This window comes from Ambystoma mexicanum, chromosome 4p, assembly GCF_040938575.1.
Source record: "Ambystoma mexicanum isolate Mex_15411 chromosome 4p, UKY_AmexF1_1, whole genome shotgun sequence".
In the NCBI taxonomy this organism is placed as follows: domain Eukaryota; kingdom Metazoa; phylum Chordata; class Amphibia; order Caudata; family Ambystomatidae; genus Ambystoma; species Ambystoma mexicanum.
Genome location: NC_090927.1, coordinates 255,063,116 through 255,075,934, shown reverse-complemented (window position 1 = coordinate 255,075,934; position 12,819 = coordinate 255,063,116). Strand labels below are relative to the sequence as shown.

The window sequence follows — 12,819 nt, the reverse complement described above, 5'->3', positions numbered from 1 at the left end:
GCGTGTGGAGAAGACCAAGACGGTGCACAAAGGGAAAAAAGAAAATACAGTGGAAGTAAACTTACATAAAATAGGTTGCAGGCGGAGAAAAAGATGAGCTGACAGCAAGGGTGAATACGAAATCCAGATCAAGTGATAAGCAGGGAGGAACTGGCCAGGAGCAACAAGAGAGAAGGGGTCCCAGCTGGGGTTGCCAAGCAACAAAGCAGGGCTGAATCACGCTGCCCGGCGTGGTAAAAGCGAGTTGCAGAAAATAAACAGTTTTAGACAGCGCTGAGGAGAGGGCACCCTGCAGCTGAAAAAACATGAGCCAGTAACCTGGGGGGGAAAGGGGAACAAGATGAAGAGGGGCAAAATGCCCACTGAGAGGTCAGCAGCCGGGTGTCACAGGGGAAACACAACACTGCTCCCTTTTCGCTCCCACAGACACAAGGAGCCAGGCAGGATGAGGGACACAGCAGGGTGCCACAGCACAATGGAAGGTGCCAAGCACCAGAGTCAGGAAAGTAGGAAACACCCAGGCAGACACCAATGAGTACCACAAGGTGCAAAATGCCCTCTACGCCAGCCGGCTGGGGGCAGCAAAGCCCCCACACAAGCAGACATAGCCTAGGTCTATTCACTTACAATATAAGGAGCTGCCCAAGCAGCAGAGAAGTACAATCCATTTGGTACTCCGCACGGAGCACCAAACAAGTTGGCTGCGTACGCAGAATATTTTCTTTCTGTAAACCGTGGCCTGTTTCCCGTTAACAAAAACCTTGATCTCTGCCTTGCTCCGGTTTCAACATTTACAGCGGAGACATTTGTACGCAGCCAAGAGCATGAACTTTACCTTGCTCGGCTTTCAACAAGCATCTCGCGAACTTGGGAGTCAGCAAGACCGTGAGCTTTGCCTTGCTCCGGTCTAACGTGTAGGCGACCGCGGAGAAGAGCACTAAATCGGGAGCTTCACCCGGCTCCGGAGACGCCGTGAAGGTACTGGCCCTCCCCCGAGCATCCCGTTGGGGCAAGGAATCCTTGAAAATACCAAAAAACTTGATATTAGCAAGGAAAACCCCTGCGATAAATAGGAAGAAGATTCTAAAAGAGCTAGAACTAGGCAGAATTGAGGGACCTTGGGATGAAATGCCTTTTAAGGAATACATATGCTTTGCACTGGGCCTGGTGCCCAATAAAGAACCAGGGTAAATGAGAATGATACATCATGTATCTTACCACCAGGGGCAGTCAGTAAATGATGGGATTCCAGAGACAGAAACTGCAGAGACTTACACTCACTTTCCCGAGGCACTCAGAATAGTCAAGAAATGCGGGAAGGGTGGACTAATGGCCAAACTGGATATCGAGTCAGCATTTAGACTCCTACCAGTACACCCAAACTCTCAATCTTGGCTGGGTTTCACATTCAAAATAAAATTCTATGTGGACAAATGCCTACCAATGGGATATGCGATATCATGCGCCCTAATTGAGCAATTCAGCCCCTTTTTTTCAAATGGAGCTTCTTAAAACAATTACCAGAAGCACAGGTAGTACACTACCGGGATGACTTTATGCTGATAGGTCACCCAGGGCCAGGGGAATACCAAAACGCTTTGGCTGCAATGATGGATATGGCAGCACAGAGAGGCATACCATTGGCAAAAGAAAAAACTACCAACCCAGCGACAAACATAATTTTCCTAGGTATAGAAATAGATTCCAGTTCATGAGTGTCCAGGATACCAAGCAAAAAGGTAGAAGAGCCACTGGGAAAAATTAGAGCCTTGAGAGGAAAGAGCAAAGGCACAGGAAGCCTACATTTTGCAGCCAGTGGAAACCCACAGGGCAAAACATGTGCAAGAGGTTAGGAACTAAGGACACAAGGCTGCCAGAAACCCCAGTTGCACATACGACTAGGGGAAGAGGTTAAAAAAGATGTACTGATATGGGACGAATTCCTTACGAAATTCAACGGTACAACAATATGGCGCATGACATTGAACACAGTCAACAAGAGGGCATTCTTCACTAATGCTGCAGCGAGTAAAGGTTTTGGGGCAATTCTGAACACGACATGGTTCGCTGGGGAATGGCCGGATATTTGGCATACAGCGAGCTGGACAGAAATATTATGCTACTTGAGATATGGCTAGCTTAACACATCTGTGGTGACCAGGTGGCAAACACAGAGCTAATCGCCTGGTCAGACGACATGGCGGTAGTTGGGATTATCAACAGAAGAACAACCAACTGCAAGCTGGTGTTAAAGATTTTAAGAGCACTGACCAAGATTACACTTAACAGAAACATTGTAATAAGAGCGAAACACATCGCCGGAACGGATAATAACATTGCAGAGGCATTGTCTCATTTTCAGTGAAGCAAATTTTGCCAAATGGCCCCAAATGCCCAGAGAGATACGACAGTTCCAAATGTTTGCTGGAAAGTTTTTGCAGACAAATGAGTGCAGCATCAACGCCAATGCTGAACGGCTGGGATGCTTAACAGGCAGCAGCACACACCTCAGACACAGGTGGCAGCAGGAATTCACCTCCAGCACAAATCACAGACCCTGCAACTTTGTTGCTATTAGACATGGCCAAGAAGGCGCTGGCAACCCACACCACTGCACAATAGATTAAGTGTCTGAAAACAGTAGTAAATGTTACGGGTATAACACATGTGTAGTTAGTAAAAAAAGATATCAACACATTTCTGGAGTGGGTTTACAGACAGGGGGTGAAAAAGGAATGAGCAAAAAGGGATTTGACAGCAGTGGCATATTTTGCCAAGATCCAGGGAGGGTCACACCCAACATGCAGTGCATTAATATCATACGCTATGAAGGGTTGGGGAAAATAGAAGGGCCCCAAAAGGATAAAAAGCACCCTCTGGATTTCCAATATTTTTTGACACAATATGCTCTCACCCATACGAGGCTCTACTGTTCAAAACTGCATTTACCCTACTATATTTTGGGGCTTTCAGAGTGAGCGAGCTCATAGCATCAAGCAAGAAAGCCAGCGATGGGTTGGGGATATTGGACTTAAGGGTAAGAGTGGATAGCATCACCATTGAGGGCTAGACACCCATGACAGGATGAAAAAGGGAAATACATATTTACTGTATAGGAGATGTTACCAACTGCCCAGTGTGCGCTACCAACCAATACAATGACCAACGTCCGCTAGTGGGGGGTTGTTTCCCGATTCATAGGGACGCTTCTGCACAAAGCCTATTCCAATTTAAAGCAGTGCTCATGAAAGCCATGGGTAAGGCCAGATGGGACAGTAAGGAATTTGGCACCCATTCGTTCACAATAGGCGGAGCGACAACAGGCGGGGAAAGGGGGCTGGGGACAAAACAGTTAAAGCAATAGGGGGGATGGAAATCAGACTGTTACAGATGGTACATAAGGCCGGAGCTAATAGGATTTCACCGACAGATTGCGATGCCCCCCTCAAATCAGCGTGGATAATAGGACATTCTTTCATGTTCAGAACAGGGAGATGGTCAGAGGAAACTAAAGAAAGACCAGCTTTTTAAAACACCATCACATCATGGTGGGGATACAGAGGTCTGAACTGACCAGACATTCACAACCGGCTCACAGACCTAGTGGCATTTAGTAATCCCCCCCCGGAATTTCTAATCATACACCTGTGGGGCAACGATTTGCCGTCAATGGGGAAGAAAGCATTATTGGCAGACACATGCTCGTCTTTAGCAGGCATAGCCCCAATTGGAAAGAAACTGAAATTGTTCACTCAGCAATACTGCCCAGGAAAACATGGTTGGGGGCAAACTCGTATAAGGCCATTGATATAGCAAGAAAGAACAAACTGAGGGGTAGAGAAATTCTGCGCAAGCAGAGGTATACATTTCATTAAATATAGTGCAATATCCCTGGCAAACCTGGAACATTTCCACAAAGATGGGACCCATCTGTCTGAAAAACGGATGGGACTTTTTTTTTTTTTTTTACAGAGAAATAAGAGACAGAAAGAGGATGCAGGTAGTAACTTTTGGCGGGTAACTGGAAGACCAGCAACCCATCCCGGTGTGGCGGTATGGGCCAGGGGGGCACAACCCTGGACCTCGTGCACAAAAGTGTACATTATGTATTATTATGATTGTTTATTATTAAGTGATGTGCAATAAAAACCACAGCCTTTTTATTGTCAACACTTGCACAATGTTTATGTGGTCTCTGGGGAAAAGTAGGGGACAGTCACCAACCTCTTGGGTCCACAGGTTATAGACAGCGCTGCAGAGGGGGCACCCCACAGCTGAAAAAAGCAGGGGCCAGTAACCTGGGGGGCAAGGAGGACAGGAGGGGAGAGGGGCTAAATGCTGGCTGACAGGTCAGCAGCCGGGTGTCACAGGGGAAACACAACACTGCTCCCTTTTCCCTCCCACAGACACATGGAGCCAAGCAGGATGAGGGCCACAACAGGGTGCCACAGCACAATGGAAGGTGCCAAGCACCAGAGTCAGGGAAGTAGAAAACACCCAGGCAGAAAACAATTAGCACCACAAGGTGCGAAATGCCATCAGCGCCAACCTGCCAGTGGTGCGGCAAAGTCCCCACACAAGCAGACATAGCCTAGGGCTATTCACCTACAATACAGAATACTTTTTCTTTCGCAAAGAACCCATCCAAAAAAAGGGAAGGGAGAGAAGAGAATAGATACAGGGCAATGAATGGGGCCCACGTCGTCGTGGGAAGAGGAAGGTGGTACGGGCCAGGGGGGCACAACCCTGGACCTCGTGCCCAAAATTGCACATTTTGTATTATTACGAGGATTATGATGATTGTGTATTATTACGTGATGCGCAATAAAAACCACGGACATTTTATTAGCAACACTTTCATAATGTTTTTGTGGTCTTTGGGGAAAAGTGGGGAACAGTCACCAACCTCCTGAGTCCACAGATTAATTGACGGTAGCACAGTACGATATAAAAATGTACCCGCAAAGACAGAGAAGAAGTTGTTTGAAGCACGCACAACCTCCAGCTGGTGTGGACACAACAACTACAAGGGGCCTTGTATGGCTCTATTTATTGACAGATCATTGCAATGAAATTAGCTGGAAGAGCAACGCAGTATTAGGCACAGCTGGAGAAGGCGCCAGGTAAACTAAATGTACTTAATTGATGTCGGAGACTTTCAAGGGTTTTTTAATTTGGGAAATTCGTTATCAGCAAAGGACAAAGTGAGATTATTTAACCGCAGTGATAGTGGAATGGCTCCTGTGGCACAGTGATTTAAACCAGCAACCAGGGATTTAAGTGTGCCGGGCCCCAGCAGTCTTCAGAAATGGCTCCCGTGCTGGGGCCCTGCCGGGGCTCCGCCTGCTCACCCCCCAACTAACCCCAGCCAGCTGACACCTTAGGCAGCCCGTGTAGAGGCTTCACGGTTTTACGAGCTGCCTGCAGGGGGCAGCACTTCGGTTAAGAAAAAAGAAAAGGCATTGCCTTTTCTTTTTTCTAAACCGAAGTGCCGCCACCTGCAAGCAGCAGGCGTAACCATGCAGTGTGGGCTGACTAATGTGTATGTACTCGAAACATGAGGAGGGCTGGACTGCCCAGCGGTCCTTTTGTTTCGAGGAACTAACAAGTAATCACCCAGCATTATGCTGGGTGATGACTAAGGTGACCAGATTAATAAAAATTAAAAAAAAGAACTACAAGTAGGACTACAGTAAATAAAACGTTTGTCCTAGTTCTATGTCGCTGGCCTGTTGCGGGGGGTGTGGAGGGGGTGTGCTTACAGGTCCTCATTGGAGAATGGCGCCTGAGAGGGGAAGGTGGGGGCAATGGGGGTGTGAAAAGCATTTCATGCCCCCATTCGCGCAGGAAGAGTTGCGCCGGGGCCCGATTTCGAAATCGGGTCCTGGCTTTCCTTGCAAACCCCAGTCGGGGTTTGTAATATTAAAAACTTCTGGGACACCGAGAGAAAGGGCGATTTCCCCCGGACTGTCCCAGGAAAACCGGGACGTCTGGTCACCCTAGTGATGACTACTGGAAAACAAAAAGGAGAGACTGGGCCCTCCAGCCCTCTTCCTGTTTCAAGTACAGACCTTTCATTCAAGGAGCCCATTGTTAAAGTTTTTAGCAGTCCTTAGGCCACACATCCTAAATAGGCCCCACCACCCCCACCCCTCAATTTCCAATCCCCCTTAAAGCACTGCCAGCAACCGCAGACATTTGTAAGTCTGGGGAATTAAGCAGTCACTGAAGCTTTAGTGCCCCCCTCCTCAGCACTGGCCACAAGTGCCTGGCAACGGTGCTTGATGCCTTCAGAGAGATGGGAACTGGGAAGGCACAAAAGAGGTTTCTTGCACTCGATATCGGACCTGTTGATCATGGGAGTAGCACATTAGGTGGACAAAATCAACTTCCTGCTAGCACAAACTCTGTACTGGTTTGAACAGGTGAGGAGGGCTTAATTTAGTCCATCAATGCCTTTAAAAAAAAACCACAATCGGCATAACAGCGATAGTATAGAGGTTTTTGGCACACACGTAGTCAAAGAGCTTTAGAGCTTTAGTTTTGCCATGTACATGTGCTATGCACACGTACCGGTTTATAAATCACATTTAAATCCTTGCGGTATCAAGGGGTAAAACCAAAGAGAAAGGGCAGCTGAGGAACAGCTGTAAAACGCGTAGCCGCGAGGACCGTGCAGACACCCCCCACCCCTGAATCTTTTCTTTAAGAACTTTGGCATGCTCGTTTCTCGTCGCTGCTAATAATAGTTCAGGGGTGGCAGAGCCGAGCATTTGCTGCAGTGGAAACATGGGAATTTTTGGGGTCCGCTCTACCTTGGAAGATAGTTTCACGCTGGAAGGTTAGCTTATTGTGTGCAAACCTCAGAGCCCATACACAATGTACAACAGGAGAAGCCTGGGGAGGTAACCCACCCTAATCGAAGTTGGACTTTCAATGAGTGAAGCGATACGTGGGACAGCTTCTGGCAGTCACCCACAGACGATCAGCATGCAACATACAGTCAGTCAGGGCGTTGGCGTTCAATGTAAAAGGGGCCATCAGTTCACGATATGCAGACAGGCAGTCAGGCTGGACAGTAAAAAGGGTGACCCTAGTGCCTGTACAACCCACACACGGACAATGTGCGACACACAGAAGAAGGTTGCAATAATTTGTTTCAAAAACAAGGATGGGTGTCCCTACGTCGCTGACAAATTATAGAACTGAGCAACCTCATTAGGTAGGGTGCAGTTAGTCAACTACAACGCCCTAGGGACATCAAACAAGAACAACAAGTGTCAACCTATTAGGACTTTATGTGGAATAAGAGGTTTCGACGGAATAATGCCTCGAACTTGAAACTAGCTGATGCCCGTCTTCTTCAGGACAACACACTCCGATGTGCTAGAAAGCCTAAATAGTGGCTAATTCCATAAACACACAATTTATTTCAAAAATACACATACCTCTAAAAGAATTGTATTTGAATGCAATCCAAAAGGCATGAATAAAAGATCCTGAAAAAGGAAATAAAAAGAAAAAAGAACGCAAAAAGAAAAGATTAAAATGATTCTGAAAAAGCCTCACCATAAGCACATTCATAAACAAAGTTCAGTGGAATATATAGTGGAAGGGAGAATAATTAATACCATGTTCTCAACCTTGAAATAGGGACCCTGTCATGCAAACAACCAGAGTGTGTTGTCCTGAAGAAGACGGGCATCAGCTGGTTTCCAGTTCGAGGCATTATTCAGTCGAAACTACGTATTCCACATAAAGTCCTAATAGGTTGACACTTGTTATTCTTGTTTGATGTCCTTGGGGCATTGTAGTTGACTAACCACACCCTACATAATGAGGTTGCTCAGTTCTATAATTTGGGATTATGAAACAATTGATTGAGCATTTCTCATACACATTTGTAAACGTTCTATTTTCCGCAGACCAGGTAGCGACACCCTTCTCTCACATGATCCCCTTCACTTGGTTGAAGTTTCTGTCCCCCAGGTACTGTCCTTGTGTGTTATTCAGATATTGAACTTACATGTGAAATGCACTAGCACTTTACTCATTTGTGCTTTTTCTTAACTATGGAAACCCAATATGCATTACGGGTTCGTTTTGTCGATTTAATATGTTTTTATGTATTTGTTATCAATAAAATGTGTTCTATTTAAATAAGTTTTTTCTATTTTGATGTGATTCAGCTTGCCCATGGCCATTTATTATAAGTCTTTTGAATATTATCTAATTTAATGTGGAGATCCGCTTGACGTGATCCCCCTCTACACTTTGTGCAATAATTCGTTTGCCAGAAGTGGGGTGGAAGACGGGCCAAAGAAAGCAGAAGGCAGCAGCAACGTCTGCAAATGGGGGGTGGGGGAGGGGGAAATAAGCATCTGGCAGGTAGTTACAGGGGAAAGTAATGAAACGAAAAAGCTCTGAGAAAGTCAGCACAGGAAGAAAAAATGGTTGAGGACACCAGCATAAGCAAAACAGCCAGCCAGCCAGTAACAAAGCATAAAAAGAATCAATGAAGAGAAGAAGAAGTAAAGTAGGAGGGACAAAAGAACCAGCCAAGAGACACAAATGAAATAAGAACCCGAAAAAAGCGGCCCCTTAGTTAGGGTGGCCAATTCTTTGATAGTCTGTTGCGGGACACTTGCCCACAAGGCGGTGATAACGAGCTAAGATTTACAATGGGATATTACAGGACGCCAGTCAGATAACACAGAGACACAGGTTTGGATCGTGGCAAGGTCAAACACAGCCTTTCCTCCTTCCGAGGCTGATAGATGAGCACCACGCACCGTGGGCAAGAAGAAGCAGTGCTCCGATGCCTGAGGCTTCATAGCGCGATATGAATACGAATTGTTATTGACTGAGGGCCAAAACTTTACCCCAATTGACCAAATTTAAGGAAGGATTAGCTTACATGGCAGGGGGCAAAAATAAATGTGCACAACCCGGTCATTCAAGGGAGCAGCTCACATTGCAAAGCACACAAACATGGCGGGCTTTGTAGCAGGGATGCAAAAAGGGGTCGTTACACATGGGCCCAATCCAGCTAAAGGGAAGAAAAGTGGGGGAATGGAAGTGGCGGCACAGCAGAGTGAACAAACAGCCAGTAGCAATGAGGGCAGCTCGAAGGTTTGCCTGTAGGGTGTTTTTCTTTACGAACAAGGGAGTCCTGTTTCCACCAGACAGCCATGCCAGGTATCATGAGAGGTAAGTTTAGACACTATGGCCAAATATACACACCATCAAAATAAAAGCAATTGTGAAAGTGCTGCAAAAAAACCAGTTTACTTGAGTTAGAAAAGCAGTCAAATTTGTTTTCCACTGCATTCCAGTCAGATGGATTTTTCAAACCAAAATTGCAAAAAGACCTGTTGCAAACAACATTTATCCCCAATAGTACTGGGAAGAGGTTTTGAAGTGTTGGTTTTGCAGATTGGTTTCAAATCCCAGCTTCCCCTATTAAACAAAGGGTGTTATCCTGGGCAAATAATTTTATCTCACTATGCCTTATCTGCCAAAATTAGAAATCTTTGCAAATTATTAGCTCACGCTGTCTGCTACTCTCATAAAAACACGCATGCCTCATATTGTCAGATCTTAATCCATTACTGAAGTTTTATACATACTTTTAACAATAGCAATTCATATATCAAACATGACAGCTTGCCTCTTGGCTCACTCCTGGCGACTTGTTTTAATGTCAATTCCCATGGTCTCCTGCAATATTAAACCCCCATTCTGTGCCATGTGTGATGGAACTACATATGATAAGTGCGTTATAAATAACCTAATACCCAGAGGTTTCTGAGGGCGGACCCGGGATTGAACCTCTGGTGCTCCCTGTGTCTTGCTTCCAAGGCGAGCACGTTGCCCCTGAGCTATCCTCCCGAGACACACATATGCAAATACACTGCTTCCACGCATTTTATACCCAGCCAGGGCTCGGCAAATCCGATCAGCCTCCCTGCTTGGGTTGTGCTAGTGTGCGGCCGAGTACGGAACAGGCAAGCCCTTCTCACTTCTTGTCGAGTATCTAGTCATTTGTGATGGTGCAAGCAGGTCGTGTGCGCCCCAGTACAAACCACTGCACCTAACTGTTGTTTTCTTGTGGGTGGTAGCTGCGTGCGATGACCGGTGTCCGACCCCTCCCCCTTCCCCTGGTACACCCGAAGGTCGCCGATTTAAAAGTTAAACTGGCTTTAGAAACCGTGGGTATAATAAAGCGCCGAGTTGTGTGCGCGTGAGGCAGCGTCGCCATGCTCACCTCCTGCAAGGTGAGGTAGGGTCTCTTCAGGTTCAGCATGTGTAGGTTCCCGATGACTGGAAGCCCTCTCGGCCCCGGGGGGAACTTCTTGTATCCGGACCTCTTCCGCCCATTTAAGTTATTTAAAAGCCAGGCAAGAGCCGCAACGCACACCAGGAGAACGGCGAAGGGGTGGGGGAAATACATTTTAGTTAAAGTCAGTATCTGGCGGAGTTTGAAGCAACGAGGAGCAGCTGAGACGGGGACGGAGCAAACGCCTGCTGTTTAACCAGTTTCCTCCCTCTCTCCCCTTGTCCTTTGGCGATACGCCAATCAAGCTTAAAGGCGTAGCTTAGTGTCCCGATAACAAGTATTGGCAATACCAATAGTGTTTGCATGTCCTGTGCCCGGCGCTGCCTCGAATACCACAGAAATGTCATCGTATAGTAGAACACCACGTGAGCAGCCGCAAATGCCCCAATGATGCTCTATAGCGGGTGTGTGTAAAACCCGGAACGCGCCGGAACGGGCCGGAACGCTACCCTAATATATAAAACGGCAGCGAAACTCACCTGAAAAGGATGCAAGCACACATGAAGAACATTTTGAAATGAGAAAGGTGCACCAATATGCTGACATTAACCCATTACTGCCCAAAATGTACATTTTATCACGAAAAAGTACACGGAACGGGCCGGAACGCTGCCCTAATATTTAAAACGGCAGCAAAACTCACCTGAAAATGATGCAAGCACACATAAAGAACATTTGGAAATGAGAAAGGTGCACCAATATGCTGTCATTAACCCATTACTGCCCAAAATCTACATTTTATCACGAAAAAGTACCCGGAACGGGCCGGAACGCTACCCTAATATATAAAACGGCAGCAAAACTCACCTGAAAAGGATGCAAGCACACATGAAGAACATTTTGAAATGAGAAAGGTGCACCAATATGCTGTCATTAACCCAATACTGCCCAAAATCTACATTTTATCACGAAAAAGTACCCGGAACGGGCCGGAACGCTGCCCTAAAATATAAAACGGCAGCGAAACTCACCTGAAAATGATGCAAACACACATGAAGAACATTTTGAAATGAGAAAGGTGGACGAATATGCTGTCATTAACCCAATACTGCCCAAAATCTACATTTTATCACGAAAAAGTACCCGGAACGGGCCAGAACGCTGCCCTAAAATATAAAATGGCAGCAAAACTCACCTGAAAATTATGCAAACACACATGGAGAACATTTTGAAATGAGAAAGGTGCACCAATATGCTGTCATTAACCCATTACTGCCCAAAACCTACATTTTATCACGAAAAAGTACCCGGAACCGGTCGGAACGCTACCCTAATATATAAAACGGCAGCGAAACTCACCTGAAAATGATGCAAGCACACATGAAGAACATTTTGAAATGAGAAAGGTGCACCAATATGCTGTCATTAACCCATTACTGCCCAAAACCTACATTTTATCACGAAAAAGTACCCGGAACGGGTCGGAACGCTACCCTAATATATAAAACGGCAGCGAAACTCACCTGAAAAGGATGCAAGCACACATGAAGAACATTTTGAAATGAGAAATATTTTGAAATGAGAATGGTGCACCAATATGCTGTCATTAACCCATTACTGCCCAAAATCTACATTTTATCACGAAAAAGTACACGGAACGGGCCGGAACGCTACCCTAATATATAAAACGGCAGCGAAACTCACCTGAAAAGGATGCAAGCACACATGAAGAACATTTTGAAATGAGAAAGGTGCACCAATATGCTGTCATTAACCCAATACTGCCCAAAATCTACATTTTATCACGAAAAAGTACCCGGAACGGGCCGGAACGCTGCCCTAAAATATAAAACGGCAGCGAAACTCACCTGAAAATGATGCAAACACACATGAAGAACATTTTGAAATGAGAAAGGTGGACGAATATGCTGTCATTAACCCAATACTGCCCAAAATCTACATTTTATCACGAAAAAGTACCCGGAACGGGCCGGAACGCTGCCCTAAAATATAAAATGGCAGCGAAACTCACCTGAAAATTATGCAAACACACATGGAGAACATTTTGAAATGAGAAAGGTGCACCAATATGCTGTCATTAACCCATTACTGCCCAAAACCTACATTTTATCACGAAAAAGTACCCGGAACCGGTCGGAACGCTACCCTAATATATAAAACGGCAGCGAAACTCACCTGAAAATGATGCAAGCACACATGAAGAACATTTTGAAATGAGAAAGGTGCACCAATATGCTGTCATTAACCCATTACTGCCCAAAACCTACATTTTATCACGAAAAAGTACCCGGAACGGGTCGGAACGCTACCCTAATATATAAAACGGCAGCGAAACTCACCTGAAAAGGATGCAAGCACACATGAAGAACATTTTGAAATGAGAAATATTTTGAAATGAGAATGGTGCACCAATATGCTGTCATTAACCCATTACTGCCCAAAATCTACATTTTATCACGAAAAAGTACCCGGAACGGGCCGGAACGCTACCCTATTATATAAAACGGCAGCGAAACTCA

General features: G+C 45.8%; 1 protein-coding gene across 1 annotated transcript in view; it reads right to left on the bottom strand.

Moving 5' to 3' along the window:
• Positions 1 to 10,453, bottom strand: part of LOC138453179 (cytochrome P450 2K6-like) — a 546,472-nt gene extending 536,019 nt beyond the window's left edge. The window contains exon 1 of the mRNA XM_069605778.1: positions 10,268 to 10,453. Coding sequence (XP_069461879.1) covers positions 10,268 to 10,453 — 186 coding nt within the window. The remainder of the gene's footprint in view (positions 1 to 10,267) is intronic.
• Between the last annotated feature and the right edge of the window lie 2,366 nt (positions 10,454 to 12,819).